Raw genomic sequence first — 17,652 nt, 5'->3', positions numbered from 1 at the left:
GTCAAATAAATAAATAAAATATTTAAAAATAAATAAATACATAAGTAACTAAATAAAGGGTAGATAAAATCTGAACATTAGAGATCTCAACATTGTTTTCATTTGGTTTTAAGGTTTGTTATTTTTATTCTTGCAATCTGGTTTTCCTAATTATGCTCTACTTAGTCTAACAAAGCTGTTTTGCATTCCTTTGTTCATACATTAACATTTTGCTTGAAAACTGCCTTGATCTAGCTAGTAATAATTTTTCATGGGAAATTTTAGTGCAGCTTTATATGCTCATATAAGTAGGAAAGTCCTTAGAAAAGAATGAAGTTCAGCACCTTTTGAAGCACATGAAGATGAGCTAGAATGAATACAAAACTACTCGCCCACGGTTCTGGTTTCTCTGTCTTCACCCAAAAGAGCACGAGATCTGTAGGCCAGAAGAATGGATTTGTGTCAATTCCGCTATTGCCTTGTATGTGAACTGCACCTCAATGCCTTTTTCTATGAGGTGGAAATTGTCATTTCTATCCTATCTCCATAAGTGTAATGAGAACAAAATGTAGGAGACCGCACTTTACAAATTAAAACCCCATGCCAGTGGTAATCAACATTCCGTTGTTTGGACTCCTTTCAAAATCTGAAAAATACATGCTTTCCCAACAGCTCTCATATACACATCCCAAAGTGTGTGCAAATGTGCTCAAACCTTAATTTAATTTAGAGGCGCAGGATGAGGAGGGGATGATTTGAAACCCTTGCACTACAGGTTAATAACTTCTGCTGCAGATGAGAGTGAGATAGTCACTCATTCAACAAATTACTGAGCTCCAGCTTTGGGCTAGGCACAGCAGTGACAATGGCAGTGAACAGAACAGACAAAGACGCTCCCCTTAAGGAGTGAGGGTAGACACAAAGAAGCGTGTTACAGATAAAAGTAGGGCATTGAGGTGGCAGCAGTGGGGGTGGTGGTGTGCCATAGCTTTAGCTGGTTCGGTGATCAGAGGAGCTGGCATTTGAGCTCGCCATAAGCAATGAGGAGGCAGCTTGGTGAGAATGTTCCAGGAGAAAGAGATGGCAAATGTAAGAGCTCTGGGACAGCAGTGAGCTTGGTCTGTGTGAGGCCAGTTTTACTAAATCTAGTATATACAGTATAAACAAGGCCACCGTGTCTGAACTGTAGCTGGCAGAGGGAAAGAGGTTTGAGCTGAGGTCACAGTAGACAGGAGTCAGGCCACTTTAGGGAAAGGAAGAGATCCTTGAGGATTTTAAGGGGAGAAAGGATAAATCAGATGAATGTGTTTTAAGTTTGTAAAGATCTGTTGTGTGGGAGAATGGACTCTAGGGGGCGAAAGTCGACAGGCTATGCCTCATGAGGTCTGTCCACTCTAAAATTTTTGGCCCAAACAACTTGATGAATGCCAGTGCTCTTTACCTTGGCATCTCACCTGTGAAAGCTGGGGCTCAGGTGTGACAGAGGTATTAAATTCTATTCTCCTAAATGATTGTATTATGTAGCCAGTAATGACTGCCACCATTCTCTCCTGCTTTGGAATGATGCAAACAAAAGTAATAGGGAATTATGGCAGCTTTGGAGCTCATTGTCATATCAGAGTTCTCATACTATTGGGGTCTCCCAGGAAAATCAAAGGATAACACACTGCTAAGAGGTTTGCACACCGCCCCAAAAATGGCCAGAATACGAACCTGTAAATACAAATTTACAAGTCAGGACTTTCATGAGGATTTTTTACTTAACAAGTACATAAGGAGATTCCTAATTTGATATCAGGCTATTATAATTGGTAAGATGTTGCTTTGGGCTGTGTTTTTGTCTGGATTCATTAATTTTTTTAGACCTCAACACTGTTGAGGGTCCATGCCCAGGTAATTTTATCAAAATTAAAGTGTACTCATAGGAAGATATGAATTAAATATAATACCATATATGGTGTCCATACAATATGTATTACTATTGGGGACCCTGGCTGGCTTAGTCTGCAGAGTGTGGGCCTCTTGATCTATCAGGTTGAGCTAGGCCAGGGTCTGCCTTGGGTCAGAGATTATTTAAAAAATTATATGTTTTTCACATAAATTTAGAAGTTATATACTTTAAGTTACCTTTTTTAAAAAAAGATTTTATTTATTTATTTGACAGAGATCACAAGTAGGCAGAGAGGCAGGCAGAGAGAGGAAGGAAGCAGGCTCCCCGCTGAGCAGAGAGCCTGAGGCGAGGCTCAATCCTAGGATGCCAGGATCATCACCTGGGCTGAAGACCCGGGTGCCCTGTAAGTTGTGTTTTCTATGTAGCTATTTTAGAAACACTCATTTACCCTACTTTAAAAAATATTCTTGGGGGACGCCTGGGTGGCTCAGTTGGTTGAGCAGCTGCCTTCGGCTCAGGTCATGATCCCAGCGTCCTGGGATCGAGTCCCACATCGGGCTCCTTGCTCAGCAGGGAGCCTGCTTCTCCCTCTGCCTCTGCCTGCCATTCTGTGTGCCTGTGCTCACTCTCTCTCCCCTCTCTCTCTCTGATAAATAAATAAAATCTTAAAAAAAAAAAAATATTCTTGGGCGTCTGGGTGGCTCAGTTGGTTAAGCAACTGCCTTTCACTCAGGTCATGATCCTGGAATCCCAGGATTGAGTCCCACATTGGGCTCCCTGCTCAGCAGGGACTCTGCTTCTCCCTCTAACCCTCCTCCCTCTCATGCTCTCTCTCTCTCTCTCACAAATAAATAAATAAAATCTTTAAAAAATGTGTATTCTTGAGACGTCTGGGTGGTTCAGTTGTTAAGTCTCTGCTTTCAGCTCAGGTCATGATCCCAGGGTCCTGGGATCCAGCCCCACATCGGGCTCCCTGCTCAGCAAGAAGCCTACTTCTCCCTCTCCCACTTCCCCTGCTTGTGTTCTCTCTCTCACTGTGTCTCTCTCTGTCAAATAAATAAATAAAAATTTAAAAAAAAATTCTATTGTTCTCTTAACCTGCATTTATCACAGATTAATATTTAAGGCTTCATACAAATAGAAACTGAAACCAGGTTACTTTTATGTAACAATGGAAACTAGGATTCCCTGTGCATTTGTTAAATTAAAAGTATTCATAATTATTTCTCAGAAGAGCTGGTTGTTAATTAAGGTTTATGAAGTGCTTAGGGAGTTTCATAAGGAAGTATATCAAATCTCACAAGCTCTGTATGATGGAAACTTCGATTTGAAAAGATTAGTAGAAATGCCAATTACACATCAGTCTTGGTGATTTCAAATATTTAATCAATACCGACCAATGCAGAAAATAAAAAGAAAGACAATCAGATTCACCAGTTAGATAAAAATACCACAGCCCCTGGCCAGGTGGAGGGGTATATAAGCTGAATGGAATAGAACATCTAATTGTTGGGAAGCATGGGTGGCTCTGTTGGTTAAGCATCTGCCTTCAGCTCTGGTCATGTTCCCAAGGTCCTGGGATCAAGACCTGCATCAGGCTCTGTGTTCAGCAGGGAGCCTGCTTCTTCCTCTGTCCCCCTCCCTTCTCATGCTCTCTCTCTCTCTCTCTCTCTCTCTCTAACAAATAAATCTTAAAAAACAAAACAAAACACCTCTAATTGTTCCTGGGAACTGATAAAGTCATGACTAAAAGCATCACTACTACCAATAAAGTTAAATCTCATTCATTTTAAATTGTTTGGGAGGGAGCTTAGTTAGTGTTCTTTTCATATTTTTATTGAGTGGTTTTGGTCAGAAATGTCAGAAAGTTCCCCCAAAGGAATATGTAACACTACTGAAAATAGGCCTGGACAATAAGTCTTTGAAAGAAAAGAGCACTTTTTTTTTTCACCTAGTTATAAAGTAATACTTTCTCACCAGAGAAAATTTGTAAGCTACAGAAATTATTGTTCATTTATTTCTCCTAAGTCACTCTCAGTCACACCACCCAGAGATGGCTATTGTTAACATTCTTTTCCATATCAGAAGATACTCCATAAGGGTTTGAACTGTGTTGATTTTTTTTTTTTTAAGATTTATTTATTTGACAGAGAGAGACACAGTGAGAGAGGGAACACAAGTAGGGGGAGTGGGAGAGGGAGAAGTAGGCTCCTTGCTGAGCAGGGAGCCTGATGTGGGGCTGGATCCCAGGACCCTGGGATCATGACCTGAGCCGAAGGCTTAATGACTGAGCCACCCCGGCGCCCCTGACCTGTGTTGGTTTTAGTTCATCACTGTATCCTTCCACCTAGTACAGTGCCCAGCACATCTGATTAATGTTTATTGAATATAAAAATATATTAATATTTCCTTCTAGCCTTTTTATGCATACATCTACTTGTTTGTTAATAAGTGGGGTCTATACTGTACATTATTATAATTTAGCCTTTTCACTTTTCATTATTTCCTGAGGTTTTTCTGATGATAACACATACCTTTGTAATGTAAAATATGTTTGTTTTTTTGGGGGGGCACCTGACTGACTCAGTCCGAAGTTGTTCATGCAGCTCTTGAATTTGGGGTCATGAGTTCGAATCCCACATTGGGTGTAAAGATTACTAAAAAATAAGGAAACATGGGGCGCCTGGGTGGCTCAGTGGGTTAAAGCCTCTGCCTTCGGCTCAGGTCATGATCCCAGTGTCCTGAGATCGAGCCCCGCATCGAGCTCTCTGCTCAGCAGGGAGCCTGCTTCCTCTTCTCTCTTCTCTACCTGCCACTCTGCCTACTTGTGATCTCTGTTTGTCAAATAAATAAATAAAATCTTAAAAAAAAAAAAAAGAGGGGCGCCTGGGTGGCTCAGTGGGTTAAGCCGCTGCCTTCGGCTCAGGTCATGATCTCAGGGTCCTGGGATCGAGTCCCGCATCGGGCTCTCTGCTCAGCAGGGAGCCTGCTTCCTCCTCTCTCTCTGCCTGCCTCTCCATCTACTTGTGATCTCTGTCTGTCAAATAAAAAAAAAAAAATGTTCATTTCTAAAAAAAAAATAAAGAAACAAAAGTATGTTGGATTTTCATAATGCATAATGTTCCATCCAACATCATATTTCATGTAACCATTTTCTTTTGCAAATGAAATCATATAGTATATACTATTTTGTATCTTGCTGCTTTTGTTTCACCATAATGTTTGTAAGCTTCATCCACATTATTGCATGTATCAGTAATTATTTCTCTTTTATTAGCTAAGTAGTATTTCATTATTTGGATGATCACTACTGTCAGGTAAAAAACCTAAATGTAGAATTACTGGGTCATACAGTAGGTGTATATTTAATTTTGTAAGAAATTTCCAGGGGCAGGGGTGCCTGGGTGGCTCAGTGGGTTAAAACCTCTGTATTCCGCTCTGGTCATGATCTCAGGGTCCTGGGATAGAGCCCTGACTCGGGCTTTCTTTCTGCTGGGCGGGGAGCCTGCTTCCCTCTCTCTCTCTGCCTGCCTGTCTGCCTACTTGTGATCTCTGTCTGTCAAATAAATAAATGAAATAAAATTTAAAAAAAAAAAGAAGTTTCCAGGGGTGCCTGGGTGGCTCAGTTTGTTACGTGTCTGCCCTTCAACTCAGGACAGGATCCCAGCATCCCAGGGTCCTGGGGTGGAGCCCCCGCATTAGCCTCCCTGCAGGCCTCTTCTCCCTCTCCCACTCGCTCTGCTTGGTTCCGTCTCTCTCTATGTCTCTGTCAAAGAAATAAAAATCTTAAAAAAAGAAATTTCCAAACTGTTTTCCAAAGTAGTTTTAGCATTTTACCCTCCCACCAATAACAAAGAAGAGTTGTAGTTGTTCTCACTCTTGTCAACACTTGGTATAATCTGTTTTTTAAACTGCTGTATTTTATTTGCTTCTTTGTTTATAAGGGGCTTGAACTCATTACGCTGATATCAAAGGCCACACGCTCTACTGGCTGAGCCAGCCAGGTACCTGGATATTGAGAATCTTTGGTTTCAGCTGGTGAAGTGGTGTCTCAGTATGGTTTATCTTACATTTCCCTTATGACTAATGATGTTGAGAGAATCTTTTCATCAGCTATAGCTAATCTCTTCTTCAACTGATACTGACAAATCCCTTTCCAGAGAAGTTGTGCTAATTAGTAATTCTACCAACAGTGTCACTTTTTTTTTTTTTTTTTTTACGGAATCTCTACATCCAGCATGGGGATTGAACTCATGACCTTATGATCAAGAGCAGAATGCTCTGAAGAATGAGACACCCAGGTGCCCACTAACAGTATCACCTTTTATTTTATTTTATTTTAAATATTTTATTCATTCATTTGACAGACAGAGATCACAAGTAGGCAAAGAGGCAGGCACAGAGAGAGGGAGGAAGCAGGCTCCCTGCTGAGCAGAGAGCCCGATGTGGGGTTAGATCCCAGCACCCTGGGATCGTGACCTGAGCCGTGGGCAGAGGCTTTAACCCACTGAGCCACCCAGGCGCCCCCAGTATCACCTTTTAAAAATGTTTTCCAGGAGCGCCTGGGAGGTTCAGTGGGTTAAAGCCTCTTTCTTTCACTCAGGTCATGGTCTCAGGGTCCTGGGATCCAGCCCCGCACCAGGCTCCTGCTCGGCAAGGAGCCTGCTTCCCCCCTCTCTCTCTGCCTGCCTCTCTGCCTACTTATGATCTTTGTCTGTCAGATAAATAAATAAAATCTTAAAATAAAAATAAAAATGTTTTCCGATTTGCTATGTGAAAAATGGCATCTTGATTTAATTTGAATTTTTTATTACTTATGAAGATGAACATTTTTTTTGAACATTTAAAAAAAATATTTTATTTACTTATTTAACACAGAGAGAGAGCACAAGTAGGCAGAGAGGCAGGCAGAGAGAGGAAGCAGACTCCTTGCTGAGCAGAAATCCCGATGTGGGGCTTGATTCCAGGACCCTGAAACCACAACTTGAGCCAAAGGCAAAGGCTTAACCCCCTGAGCCACCCAGGTGCCCCGAAGTTGAACATTTTTTAATGTTTAGTGCCTTATTTATTCTTTTATAAAGTCACTGTTCGTGGTCTTTGCCCATACTTGTATTGTAGACCTCTTCTTTTGAATAGTGAAAGTTCTTTATCCTGACGTAGGAGATGCAAATATCTTTGTTTTGTGACTTTTAATTGTGTTTAACTTTTCAAAGTAGTCAAACAATATTCTTTTCTGATTCATTACCTTTTTTTTTTTTTTTTTAAGATTTATTTATTTGTGAGATAGACAGAGGCAGCACATGGGGAGGGCCAAAGGGAGAGGGAGAGAAGCAGACTCCACTAAGCACAGAGCCCAATGTGAGGCTCAATTCCATGACCCTGAGATCATGACCTGAGCCGGAATCAGTCCAAAGCTTAACTGACTGAACCACCCAGACACCACCCTTTCATTACTTTTGAGTCATGGAAGTACTTACCCAAATTAGCTAAGTTGTGTTTGATCTGGTAAGTAATGGGGAGGGAGCATCAGCATCTGCTGGGATATATTAGCTCTGGAGCTACCACAATTAACCAAGTAAGATAACTTCTTCATTTTCTTCTAGATTTCTTCTTTTATGTTTTACATGTAACTCTTTTTTTTTTTTTTAAGATTTATTTATTTATTTGACAGAGATCACAAGTAGGCAGAGAGAGGAGGAAGCAGGCTCCCCGCTGAGCAGAGAACCCAATTGGGGGGGGGGGCGCTATCTCAGGACCTTGAGATCATGACCTGAGCGGAAGGCAGAGGCTTTAACCCACTGAGCCACCCAGGAGCCCCACATGTAACTCTTTAAACAAGGTTCACTTTATTTTGATGTTATAGAGATTACTTAAAAATAAAATCTTTTTAAGATTTTATTAGAGGGAGAGAGAGAGAAAGCACATGTACAAGTATGGGGAGGGGCAGAGGAAAGGGAGAAGCAGACGTCCCGCTGAGCAGGGAGCCCAATGTAGTGCTCCATCCCAGGACCCCAGGATCATGACCTAAGCTGAAGGCAGACATTAACTGACTGAGCCACCCAGGCGCCCCAAAAGAAAAATCTCAAAAAAAAGAAAAAAAAAAAAGTAAAACAAAAATCTTTGGGGCTCCTAGGTAGCTATCAGTAGAACATGCACCTCTTAATCTCAGGGTTGTAAATTTGAGCCCCATGTTGGGGCTCAAATAAAATCTTAAAAAAGTAAAAAATAAAATAGTTTGATGTTATAGAGGGGCTCCAACTTGAGATCCAAGTGATAATTTCCCACTACTACTATTAATTACTGAAAAATCCATCTCTTCACAGTGGTTTCCAATGTTTGCTTAGTATTTTTGTTTTTAGCTATCCTGTTCTTCCAGATGAATTTTAACATCTATGCTGCAGGGACCAATTTATTTTGCCCTTTAGAAAATTTGCTCTGTTTGACATAATTGTGGAGTTCTCATTACTTCTCAAATGAAGAACTTCCTCAGGATATCTGAACAATTCTCTTGGGTGGAAACCTGATGTCAAAACCCAAGGAAACAGAACCAAAGTAAATCCAGCTTTCAAGGTGCTCCTGCCTCCTTGGGGTTACTACGAATAGCCTTAGGTCAAAACCCCAAGACTTAATTCAGGGAATACATAAATTTGTATTAATGGAGATTCAGGCTTCAACCCTTCTAATCTTTTAAGTGGGAGCTGTCCAAAAGAACTTTCTGCTATGATAGAAATGTCCTATGCTACCATGTCCAATAAGGTAGCCACTAGCCACTAGCCACAGGTAGTTACTTAGCACTTGAAATATGGCTAGTGCACTTGAGGAACTGAATATTCAAATTTTTAATTCTATTTAATTTAAATGTGTGTAACCACATAAGACTTATTGGCCACAACAGCAACTGTTAAGACTGGATTGTCTGTTTTTCCTTGGATCTCAGTTTCGATATTACGTTATCATGGCTAAACTCAAAATACTTTTTGACTTTGCCAGGCACTATACTCCGTGAGGGAAGACAGTCACAGTAAGACAGTTTCTAAGTTTACAATTTAAGGAAAGAAAAGATCAGTTTTTAACCCAGAGATGAGCTACATTGTTTGGACTCTCTAGGGACTTGCCCATCGTGTCCCGCAGGAAGCCTGAGCGGGACAGATGTCACTGCATAGAACTGGAAGAACAAGGGGGGTGCTTCTAGCAGAGTAGGTGACCCACAGGGCTTATTGGAAGGTCAGTTCCCCGCACATTGGAGGTCCCTAGAGTTGCTGCTCTTCCTTCTCTTGGAAGTGGAAAGGAAGTGAGGAGGCCAGGGGGCCAAGCCGGGTCTCACGCCATGGAATCGGAGGCCAGCCAACTACTGGACTGGAGCTGGCATGGACACGAACGGACTTCTTCCTATACTAACTGCACTCAACAAATGTGAAAACTGAAATGAGGGCTTAAATGAATTTGGTGATTGGGGTGGGGGAGGGGAAACTGCGGGAAGGAGCGTGGTCAGCTTGATAGGGACTCCCTAGAGACCGAGTGGGTGGAAGCCAAGAAGAAAAGGTGGAAGGACTCCCGTGGGGAGTGTCTGGGAAGACCAGGGCTCTCGGCAAGGTGGCCCGGGGGTGAGGGTGACAAGAGGCTCGCGGCCCGGGGAGCCGCGGCTCGGTCTCCGCGGCCGGGTCACAAGATGGCCGCTGCTTCGCCGGGGCTTTCCGTGCCGGACCCAGGGGCCGGTGGTAGGTGCTGCGGACCGGGGCAGCGGCAGACAGCCCAGGGGGAGTCAGCTGCGAGGAGGGCAGGCTGAGGAGAAGGGAAAACTGACCGTCGGAAGCAGGAGGGAAGAAAGGAAGCACGCGAGCACGGAGTGCGGCTGCGCGGGCCTCCGGCCTCGGGAGGAAGGGGAGAGTCGGGGTGGGCGACTGCCGGGGGGAGGGGGCGGGAGGTCAGGTGGCCGCGCGGAACAGGGCAGCCGGGCGGCGAGTTGGGCCTCGGCGGCGGCTGCGGCAGCGCGCGGGCCGCCGGGAAGTTGGGAGAGCGGCGTGCGGGAGCGCGCACGCGCGCGCACGCGGGACCGGGCCGCGAGCAGCCGCGGGCGCCGGGGTTGCCTCGCCGAGCCACCCGCGCTCCCGACTCCGCTCCTCAGGAGGGAGCGGCCAGTGGGCCCGCATCGTGTTAGCGAGGTTCGAGGCCCGGCTGCCGCGGCCTCCTCCTCTTGGTACCTGGGCCGCCCGGAGGAGCCGGGTCCGGAGCACGGCGGGCTGACTGGCCCCGGGGAGCTGACACCGCTGGACACCAAGGCGGAGGTGCACGTCTGGCGGTCGCCTGGAGCCGGGAGGAGGCCGAGGGGACCATGTCCGGGAGGAACCACCACCTCTCCACCACCGAACGCGTCATCAAAGGTGCCGGACGGGCCGGGCCCTCGTCGTCCCCCGGCGGGAAACAGCCTTTGGCGGGGGAGACAGCGGGGGGACGGAGGGCGGGGAGTGGCGGGAGGGCGGCGGGGGACCCCGGCTGCGTCGGTCCGCGGGGAGGACCGGGAGGGGGTGTGAGAGAGGGGAGGGGGAAGCCCTGCGGGGCCGTGCGCGGGCGTTTTCTGTTGCACCTCGATCCGCAGCTAGCTGGAGATTGCCGCTTTATCTCCCGGAGTGTGGGACCTGCAGGTGGGGTGGGGATTTCTTCTCCCGCCACCCCAAAGGGCCGGGATCCCCATCTTTTTTTAAAAGAAACGATTCCTCTTTTCTCGTCTTTCATCTGGTGAAGCCATCTGGGGTGATGTGCGCAGGGACTTCAGTAGATTCTTCCAAGTCACATCTTCCTGCCGCTCCGCTTCTTTAGGATCGGATGATCTCGCCCCTCCCCCACCCCCCTTTTTAAAGGACGTTTACCATGTACCTTTTGGCCCACTTTCTACAGATCACCCCAAGTCCCTGCTGTTATTAAAAGGAACAGTTTGGTGAAATAAACACAAATAAATCCATTTTGTGATGTGTGAAAGGGACTTACAGATCTCTTAACATGATGTTGGTGCTTTATTTTATTTTTTGGCTGTAGAGACCTGAAGACGGATGGTCTCTCATTCAGATATCTAACCAAAACTAAAATGTTCCTTACTGTAGGGTTTTACGTTATACTTTTTTCTGGTCCTAAACTACTTATACTGGTTTAAACGTAACTACTAATTTATGCACTTCTTTTGTTCAGCGGTAACACTTAGGTACAACTCTTTGCTCTTGAGTTTTAACTATGAGGTTGAAAGCACTAATTTATAAGAAGGGAGTATACACCTAAGCGAGTTGTTAGTGGCTTCTGGATAAAGGGGTTAAGTGTAAGTGGGCAAAACTATTAAAATACTTTTATGTTTTCGTTTTGTAATTAGAAGGAGAAAGGAAACGAAGATTGGTGACAATACTTTTATTTTTTTTTTTTAAGTGGCAAAGCCTATTGAATGTTCAGTGAAGGGGAGGAATTTTAGTGTTTAACTTAAATATTTTTCTCCCTAAAAAATGAATCATCATAGGTGTTGATTTTCTACACTATTAATTTTAGTGTGTAATTTAGTTTCTTTCCCTCTAAAAAGTCAAGATCATAAGTGATGATCATAAACACTGATTACCTACATTATATAATGTTCCGTAGATATAATGGGGTTTTTGAGATATATCTACTCAGAGATCATCTGGTATTATTGAGGATTGAAGTGAATTGTTCATATAACTGACATTTTTTAGTCCTTTGTTGAATAATTTTCATCTTTTTAATGTCAGTTTTTATAGTATATAAAAGTATAAATCTTCTCTTAAGATAAAGAGTTTAAACCTTCTCTTAAGATAAAGAATATACTAAACATAACCTTTTTTGATCAATCAAGGTCAGTTGTGAACATTAATTTCTGTCCTGTGCTGTTAACATGGCTGGTGCATTCTGCTGTTTAAGGGTGTTGGCAGTTTCCTCCTGTGCCAAAATGACTGCTTACTGCTATACTGTTTAATGCTTTTGTCTGTTTTTTATCTCTTCCAGTAGTTCTTTATCTGTCAAAATATGCCCTTCTAATCTGCTATTTCTAAGCCGAAGTAGGCAGGGAAACCAGATAAACCAGAATTGTGTGTCAAGTTAGAAGAAATAGGATCTCAGTGAAGCTTAGTGGCAGTCCTCAGACCTTTAGGAATCTCGAATTCTGATCGCCATTGTAGCATGTAATTTCCACCATAAGATATAAAGGCAATCTTAAAATGACCCTTTCAGACCCTTAAATATAGAAGTAAAGTGAAATGAAACATAGTTAAAAGGTAGGTGCTGTCTTATTGCTAGGCATGCTCACAGTTAAATAAACACTCTTTTTTTTTTTTTAAGATTTTTTATTTATTAATTTGACAGAGAGAAATCACAAGTAGATGGAGAGGCAGGCAGAGAGAGAGATAGGGAAGCAGGCTCCCTGCTGAGCAGAGAGGCTGATGAGGGACTCGATCCCAGGACCCTGAGATCATGACCTGAGCTGAAGGCAGCGGCTTAACCCACTGAGCCACCCAGGCGCCCCTAAATAAACTCTCTTATAGTCTGTATAGTTTATGTTTTTTGGCCAAATTATAAATTACTGCATGTTGTATACTTATTATTATTATTTTGGTATGTTGTATAGTTATAAGACTACTCTTAAATAAATGAAGTATAATGATTTCAAACCCTTACTTAGAATGTGTGGATTTATCTTAAATATAAAAACTGTAGAGTAAGAACTTGACCACAGAAATCTTGGCTTATCTGTGACTTATGCTGATTTTTTCCTGGGTTTTCCAGAGTTTGAAATAGTTGAGGTTTGTTCTAAGGAAGTAGGGTGTTGTTACTCTATGTGTAGCTAAGGTCCACTGTATTGGGTACTAAATCCTGATCTGATATTATCTTGACTGGCCAAGTTGTCTGCATTTATTCACAGCTGGAAATCTTTTCAAAGTTGAGACCACACCCCAGTTATTTTTGGTTCTGTCATTTCCTGTTAACTTTAAAGTCTACTTAATTGTTTCGTTTGAACAAATCTTGGAGAATAGTGGGAGGGAGTGACTAGTATTTTAAGTGTCCTTTAAACAGAAACTTTCCTAAAATGAAGAAGTACTAGACTGATGGTCAGAAAACCTGGGTTTTACTGCAGCAGGAGCTTACTTGTGACCTTGCCTTTTTTTTTTTTAACCTTGCTTTTTCACTTAAACTCTCTCCCTTTTTTTTCCTTCAGTAATCTCATGGGCAAAATAAGGTTAATAATACCTTCTTTGTCAAGCATCTGAACCACACAGAGATATAACTGACATGAAAAGCTTAAGACAGGTTGTATTATGAAACACGATAGTAGTTTGATAATAGGTCAGTTTCTACATAAGTGGTTAGTAGAGAAAACATTAACATTTTAAAAAAGATTTTATTTAGAGGGCGTATGAGTGTGGGGAGGGGCAGAGGGAGAGAAGAGAGAATCCAAGGAGACTCCAGGCAGAGCACAGAGTCCAGTGCAGGGCTCCATCTCACAGCCCTGAGATCATGACCTGTGCTGAAATCAAGAGTTGGTTGCTTAATGGACTGAGCCATCAAGGCGCCCCTCATTAACATTATTTTAAAAGATTTATTTATTTATTTGACAGATCACAAGTAGGCAGAGAAAGAGAGGGGTAAGCAGACTCCCCGCTGAGCAGAGAGCTGCTGGGCTTCATCCCAGGACCCTGAGATCATGACCTGAGTGGAAGGCAGAGGCTTTAACCTACTGAGTCACCCAGGTCCCCCTTATTAACATTTTTTTTGAGAAATCATTAACATTTGGAAAATATCAGAATTAGAAATTATGTGAAATAATAAGTTGGAAAACTGTTCCAGTCAGGAAAATACTTGTTCTGCAATTTATTTTTTTATTTTTAAGAAATTACTGCACCCAAAGGGACTCCATCCTCTTCTATGATTTAGAGGATATCTGGGTGGAATCAATCCCATGTGTAACAACATGAAGAGAACAGGACAGTTCTGTCTAGTACTTTCTTACCAGCTGGTTTCTTCCCTAGCAGTTGATGGTGTTTATTTTATGTTTAAAAATATAAAAATTGTTATGATTTCATTCATTCATTAAGTGTTTATGGAGAACCATCTGCAGTGTATGCCAACAAGTGCTCCTTTGTTTCTTTTTGTTTTTAAAGTAACAGTTCTGTAGTGCCTCTAGAATAGTCAGTATGCACTGTGGCATCACTACTGGTTTCTAGAGTAGAAAAAACCCAGAAACTCAAATGACTGAATTGTGAAAATCTTTCAGCTTGTTTTTCTTTCTTTTTTTTTTTTTCCCCCAGTTTGAGAGGACTTTTTTTCTTTGACAGTGATTTAAAAAAAAATGATTTATTCCCCTGGGCTGAATCTTTTCAGAAGCAACAAAGAAATTTCACTAGGAATTACATTACAGATGTGGAGAATCCATTTTTGGTAGCCAAATGGTGTTTCACAGAGAAGTCAGAATTCTTTTCAGTAAGATGCTCATAGATTTCTCCCATTCATTTGTGGAATTCAGGTGTATTGTATATTCACAGGATGTACTGTGTCATTTGTATCACACAGAGGCTACTGGTTCTTTAATATCTGCCAAGAATATGAGAATATGAGAATAGTGCAGCTATGGCTTTCTTAAAAGATTTTTAATAATAGTATGGACAAAAATTACTATTTTCACAAGATTACCCTGAACCCTGTTTCAGTCTCTGGTACCTGTGCCTCATTTATTTACACAGCTCTTGTCCCCTCTTGCCTTTTTTTGTATTACGAGAATGAATTTACCAAGGGTATATATGGTTTTTTTTTTATTTTTTGCTTTTCTTTTTATTATTAAATATTTTATTTTTATTTAATCTCTACACCCAATGTGGGCGTTGAACTCACAACTCTGAGATCGAGAGTCGCGTGTTCCACTGACTGAGCCAGCCAGGCACCCCTGTTCTTTTACTTTCTTAATAGGATTAGTTTTTCAAAATATAATAAAGTTGGTGAGAGATAAAAATGAAAAAATGCAATTAATAATTGCCTCAGAACAGCTAGGCTTGGGAAAGGCCACCATCGTATTTAAGGATTTGGTAGTGTCTTAGTGAGGAAAAGCTAAAAAGAAGAAAATGAGTTTTAAAGTATATTATACCAGGGGCACCTGGGTGGCTCAGTCCTTAAGCATCTGCCTTCTGCTCAGGTCTTAATCCCAGGGTCCTGGGATCAGCCCACTTCGGGCTCCCTGCTTGGTGGGAAGCCTGCTTCTCCCTCTTCCACTCCCTCTCCCTGCTTCTGTTTTCTCTCTCGGGGTGTCTCTCTCTGTCAAATAAATGAATACAATTTTTAGAAAAAGAAAAAAAAAAGTGTATTATACCTGATGTGAAGTGGAGGTAACTTGTTTAGCAGAAAAATAAGTTGTTTTAGCTACATAGGGTTTGGAAAAATATGCAGAAGTAAGGATGGAGAAAAACAAAGTGTAATTGACTGAGGAGTAGACAGGTGGGTAAAATTAGGAGCGTCAAAAATTGGAAGAGGTAAAAGGAGGAAGAGGAGAATAGGGATAGCGGAAAACCTTTAGGGCAGTTGATAGTGATTTCATTAAGGGAACAGCAAGATTATTTTGATGGCTGGGGTTCTTGGGTGACTCAGTTGTTAAGCATCTGCCTTTGGCTCAGGTCATGATCCCAGGGTCCTGGGATGGAGCCCCACATTAGGCTCCCTGCTTGGCGGGAAGCCTGCTTCTCCCTCTCCCACTCTCCCTGCTTGTGTTCCCTCTCTTGCTGTCTCTCTCTGTCAAATAAATAAATAAAGTCTTTTTAAAAAAGATTATTTTTGATAGCTATCTATTAAAAATAAAACCCCAAAGCTTAGTTGACTTGTAAATATAACTCAGAGTTACAGATGATTCAAATATCATAAAGATATTATGACAGTGAGACAGACTTGTTTTTATTTTATTGAAGAGATTGTTAAAAAAGTGGAAAAAGTTGGTAGAGGGATAAAGTAAATATTAAAAAGCACTAATAAGCAGAGGAGAGAGAAAGGATTTTCTAAGAGTATTTCCCATCACTGTTAATCACACCACTTACCCATTTAGTCAGTGACTCGGATGACTAGCCTGGGAATCAGGCCAGACTCTTTCCTATCCCTTTCACTTCACATCCAGTGCTACTAGACTCAGGTCTGTGGATTTTTGGTTTGTACAGAACCTTCTACATCCTCTTCCTCTCTGACATTTTGCCTATACTATTGCAGTAGCCTCTTGCTAGGGGTATTTAATTTAATGTCCATGGTGCCATCATGATCTGTGGATAATTAAAGGATTATTCTTGTGCTTGAAATCCTTCGAGCAAGTTCTGCCGTAGGATAAATTCTTTTTTTTTTTTTAAAGATTTTATTTATTTATTTATTTGACAGAGAGAAGTTACAAGTACACTGAGAGGCAGCAGAGAGAGAGAGAAGGAAGCAGGCTCCCTGCTGAGCAGAGAGCCCGATGCGGGACTCGATCCCAGGACCCTGAGATCATGACCCGAGCGGAAGGCAGCGGCTTAACCCACTGAGCCACCCAGGCGCCCATGCCATAGGATAAATTCTAATTTTGTTGATGTATAGTTCTCTTCTTGCTAAACCTCCAGTCCTGTATTACTTTCTCCTCGTTTCATATCCCTGTTCCCAAACTTACTTTACTACTACTTGTAGTTCCCCAGAATGCCCTGAAATTTTATATCTGTGAATGAGTTCTTTGATTATTTTTATATAGAATCTTGTGCCCCAACTTGGCCAGCCCCAATTTATCTTTCAAGCTTTAGCCAAGAGGACATCTAAGAAGCTTTTTCTCCTTCACTACTAAGCAGCCATACAGAATAATGGCTTTAGAACACAGCCTTGAAATCAGACGTACCTTGGTTCAAATTCTGCCTCTTTTAGTAGCAGTCTGACCTTTGACCAGTCACTTAATCCTGTTTTTCCTCAATTTCTCTATCTGAATTAAAGGGATAATAGAACCTAGTTTATAGGATAGTTGTAAGGATTAAATAAACCCCACAAATTGCAATGACAGGTGTCTAGTAAGTGCTCAGTACGTTAGCTGCTTTCATCATTATTAGCAGCAGCCACAGAAGCCATTGCCTCCTCTGTGCTCCTGTGAGCAGTCTCATTGCTTTTCACATTTCTTTAAATATTTTTACGTTATTTATACTGCACTGTATAATCCTTGTCCTTCAAGGGCAGGGATTGTGTATAATTAATGCTGAATATATTGCTTAGTATAAAGGTGGTTAGTAAATGTTTAAGTAAAAGCATAAGAAGCTTATTTTCTGGAAGATGCTGTAGAAAAGGGCACAGGCTCTGCTAATTACTACTAGCTGTGTGACTTTTGTCATTTGTTTGCCTTGCTTTAAGTTTAAAATGGAAAATAACAGTACCTACCTCAGAATTTAAAGATTGCATTTCATATTGTATGTAATGTGCTTAGCATAATGCCATAGTTAGCTGTTCTTTATTAAATGAGTTAATCTTGAATGTTAATGAGATTTGATAGATCTGTTTGACTTTATTATTAGTTTTTAGATCTGTTTGACTCTAAGTGGCCTAGGTGAAATGAAGTTTTAAGAGTGTTGTAGTTTTTCAAAAGATTTATTTATGTATTTATGTATTTATTTATTGGGGAGGTAGGGACAGAGAGAATCTTTTTTTTTTTTTTTTAAGATTTTATTTATTTGACACAGAGATAGAAAGAGCCCAAGAGCACAAGCTGGGGGAGGGCAGAGGGAGAAGGAGAGTAGGCTGCTCCCTGAGCAGGGAGCCCT

At 41.9% G+C, this 17,652-nt stretch overlaps 1 protein-coding gene across 2 annotated transcripts in view; it reads left to right on the top strand.

The window, feature by feature from the left end:
• The first annotated feature begins 9,747 nt into the window (after positions 1-9,747).
• The window catches only part of PPP3CC (protein phosphatase 3 catalytic subunit gamma), a 98,701-nt gene continuing 90,796 nt past the window's right edge, over positions 9,748-17,652 (top strand). For both annotated transcript variants that reach the window (XM_082729295.1, XM_082729294.1), the window contains exon 1: positions 9,748-10,251. In XM_082729295.1, the coding sequence (XP_082585421.1) occupies positions 10,203-10,251 (49 nt within the window). In that variant the 5' untranslated portion in view covers positions 9,748-10,202. The remainder of the gene's footprint in view (positions 10,252-17,652) is intronic.

This window comes from Mustela nivalis, assembly GCF_964662115.1.
Source record: "Mustela nivalis genome assembly, chromosome: 4".
NCBI lineage: Eukaryota > Metazoa > Chordata > Mammalia > Carnivora > Mustelidae > Mustela > Mustela nivalis.
The sequence above is the reverse complement of the archived record's forward strand: the minus strand, read 5'-3'. Positions and strand labels throughout refer to the sequence as shown.